The sequence below is a fragment of the Nematolebias whitei genome, chromosome 13 (genome assembly GCF_014905685.2).
Source record: "Nematolebias whitei isolate Nwh7 chromosome 13, NemWhi1, whole genome shotgun sequence".
Taxonomy (NCBI): Eukaryota; Metazoa; Chordata; class Actinopteri; order Cyprinodontiformes; family Rivulidae; genus Nematolebias; species Nematolebias whitei.
This window is the reverse complement of record NC_056510.1, coordinates 11,138,685-11,141,739: the sequence shown is the minus strand read 5'-3', so window position 1 is coordinate 11,141,739 and position 3,055 is coordinate 11,138,685. Positions and strand designations below refer to the sequence as shown.

At 35.9% G+C, this 3,055-nt stretch overlaps 1 protein-coding gene across 1 annotated transcript in view; it reads right to left on the bottom strand.

Annotated features, from left to right (window-relative positions):
• Positions 1 to 298: 298 nt before the first annotated feature.
• The window catches only part of ube2f (ubiquitin-conjugating enzyme E2F (putative)), a 47,997-nt gene continuing 45,240 nt past the window's right edge, over positions 299 to 3,055 (bottom strand). Inside the window, exon 10 of the mRNA XM_037686327.1 lies at positions 299 to 1,240. Coding sequence (XP_037542255.1) covers positions 1,190 to 1,240 — 51 coding nt within the window. The 3' untranslated portion in view covers positions 299 to 1,189. The remainder of the gene's footprint in view (positions 1,241 to 3,055) is intronic.

The following is a 3,055-nucleotide window of genomic DNA, read 5'->3' as shown; positions in this document are numbered from 1 at the left end:
GAGTTTTGCTTCCCTTCTTCAAATAAACTCATCCATCTACTCAATTTCTACACTACAATTTTACCAGCTGCTGATCATTTTACCCATGTGAATTTGTTTTTAAGTTCATACTCAGTATTAAATTTCCTTGAATAAACTTCAAGTAGAGAAAAAAACAAAAATAGTGTAAAAGTCCATCACCATTTATTTTATATGGATGCAAAATTAAATCTAAAACCAGTCTTTTTAAGTAATTATTGATTCATTTTGAACTCATTGTACACAATTTTGCCCATAAGGTCTCAAAGCACTTTTGGATTGCAGTTCGTCTGAAACAAACGTCATACTAAAGGTGAAGATGTGTGAAAGAGATCAAAACGGTGTGAGGAGAGGTGACTCTGAGATCAGAGTATATTTGGCTATTGTTTATCATGGCGGTAAGTTATCTGGAGGTGAAAACATATAAAAAAAATGTTTTTTTTGTGTGTGTGTTTATGTGCGTGTTCATACATGTGAATGGAAACAAAATGTGACAATGTGGCCATTCTCATGCTGTCCAATGAGGCTGCAGGCTTTTTACCTTGCGTGTTGGTGAATCAGAAACCTGTGTACGTTAGGGCTCATCTTTTACGACAAAATGTGACGGGTTTCTGTTCCAATGCGACTTTATGGACTCCCATGCACTTTCTCTTAAGCGACACGAACAATGCAGGCACTAAGACAGAGAATTAGTAACATATTCTTTCTTTTGATTCCTTGCATTTAAATAAAACAAACAGCCAAAGTGTCACTTCTGGTCTTCGTAGGTGAAACATCACATGAGACTCATGTTTTTTTTTGCTGTGACTCGTTTCTGGTGGACTTGCAGTCCCCTTAATGAGGTGGCATCATTTGTTGCCACAATGTACAGACATAGCAGCTGTTGCAACACTCAACCGATTAGTACAATTAAAGCATATTTTCTGCAAGTCATTCATGTGTTCCATTTATTGATGTGTTTTTAAGTTTCATGTTTCATTCTTGCACTGTGAAGTTTATTGCAGCTTTGTGAACATAGTGGGTGGGGGGGTTGCGCTGTCAGAAGGAGGGTTTCGGTAAAAGTCATATAGAGTCTGCTGCTGATTCACACGTGGAGGAGTCGGCCAGATAAGCAGAGGCAAATAAGGAGCAGCTTGGTTGGTAGGTGCAGGCTGACGTCAGTAGCCATCTATCATCTGGCGTAGTGCTTGATGTAATCTTGAACTTTATTCCGAAAATCCTCCTGAGTGGGAAAGAGGGAAAGTAAACAAGAGAGGAAAGTGTTAGATGGAAACTTCTAACAGTTGTAGACAAAACTTTGTACATGTAAAACATCTTGCAACAGTATTCATCCTTTTTTTTTTGCAGATCTTTCTATTTTGTTGGCCTTCTGCTTGTACGCCTTTTTTTACAGCCTTATGCTGCCTTCATTTCTCCTCCTACATGTCACGTTGTCAGTGCAGTTACGGCGTGCGATCCCAAGACATCATTACCTGCAGTGTCCCATCAGTGCGGACCAAATTTGGCAAAGGGGCCTTCTCCTGTAACACCTTGCAAAAAGATCTGAAGCTGACGACTTTGGCCTCACTAAAGGGAATTTAAACAACTGTTAAGTTCATTTCAAAAACCAATGCAGACGTGTTCCCGTTTTTAGCATCTTACACCATTTTTATAATGTAGCATTTCAATTTCAGTTTATTTATACAGCAGATAATTTAATAAGCAGATAAAATGAAATATAAAAAGAGTATGCTGAATTTTCTCAGACATGCCTTACATTTGAAGGGAATTTTTCTGTTTGTCCCACTTTCCCAGAACCAAAACTAAAATGTCCTGCTTAATTTGAATTTATGACTCAAATAGCCCATATTAGTAATGTTGGCTCAACTGCCCATGGGATTATATAGTACAATTATAGTCCCATTGGCATCGAGGGACCGAAGAAAACTAAACAAGGGCAACCGCAAGGGGAATTGTGTCTTTTCTCCAGACGTTGTTTGCCTTTTGAGGTTCAAGGTCTCTGACAATTCCAAAAAGCCATAAAATAAAATTTTTATGGACTGAAATATGATCTCAACAATAGGTAACAGTGACATGAAAGTTTGTCAGTACACTGATAAAGAAGCAAACGGTATTTTGTTGGATAATGTTGCAATATATCCTGAATAATGTCAGTCACATATTGTCATCTTCCATATTCTATACAGTCATAAAATAAATGCTTTTGCTTGACAGGTTCTCCAAGTATCAATCATTAAACTTATACTTTCTGATATAATATGAACTAAAAATCATGTTGGTCAACAAATAGCCGAGGTTCAGACTATATTATCTTGACAGAGACCGTCTTAACTCAGATTTCTATGGTTGTATTTCCTTTGTTTGCCATCTCCTCCTCCTAACTTGCTTTTCTTGAACTTGATCAGGCTCCTTCTGAGTATATTTATCATCATTTCATGCACACACCATGTATTTATTCTGTCAACTCCTCTTTGTAGCTCTCATGACCCATAGCTCCCAGTTACATTTGTCCACAGTAAGACCTTTGCCTGAACACTATGCCTTGTCCTGTTCAGACATCTTGTTGCCAAACTTTTTCTACAGAACAGCTCAGTCTATTTATAAGTTCTTTACATGTATATATACATGTACATATGCATAAGTATATACATGTATATGTGTATGTATGCTTAGATGCGTATGTATGTATACATATATATATATATATAGGTTAATTATGAATGTAGTTCTCCCTAACAACTTGTGCATGTGCATATTGTCTTTTTCTAAATTTGTGTATTCTGCTTCTTTTTTGATTATTTCATGCGTCTTTTTTTCTGTATATTGTAATTAGAATATGCTAATGGATGCCTCAAATTTCACCCTGGGATTAATAAAGTACATCCATCCACCTATCTATCTAATATCTATCTATCTAATAACTATTTATATCTAATATCTATCCATCAAATAACTATTTATATCTAATATCTATCTATCTAATAACTATTTCTATCTAATATCTATCCATCTAATAACTATTTATATCTAATATCTA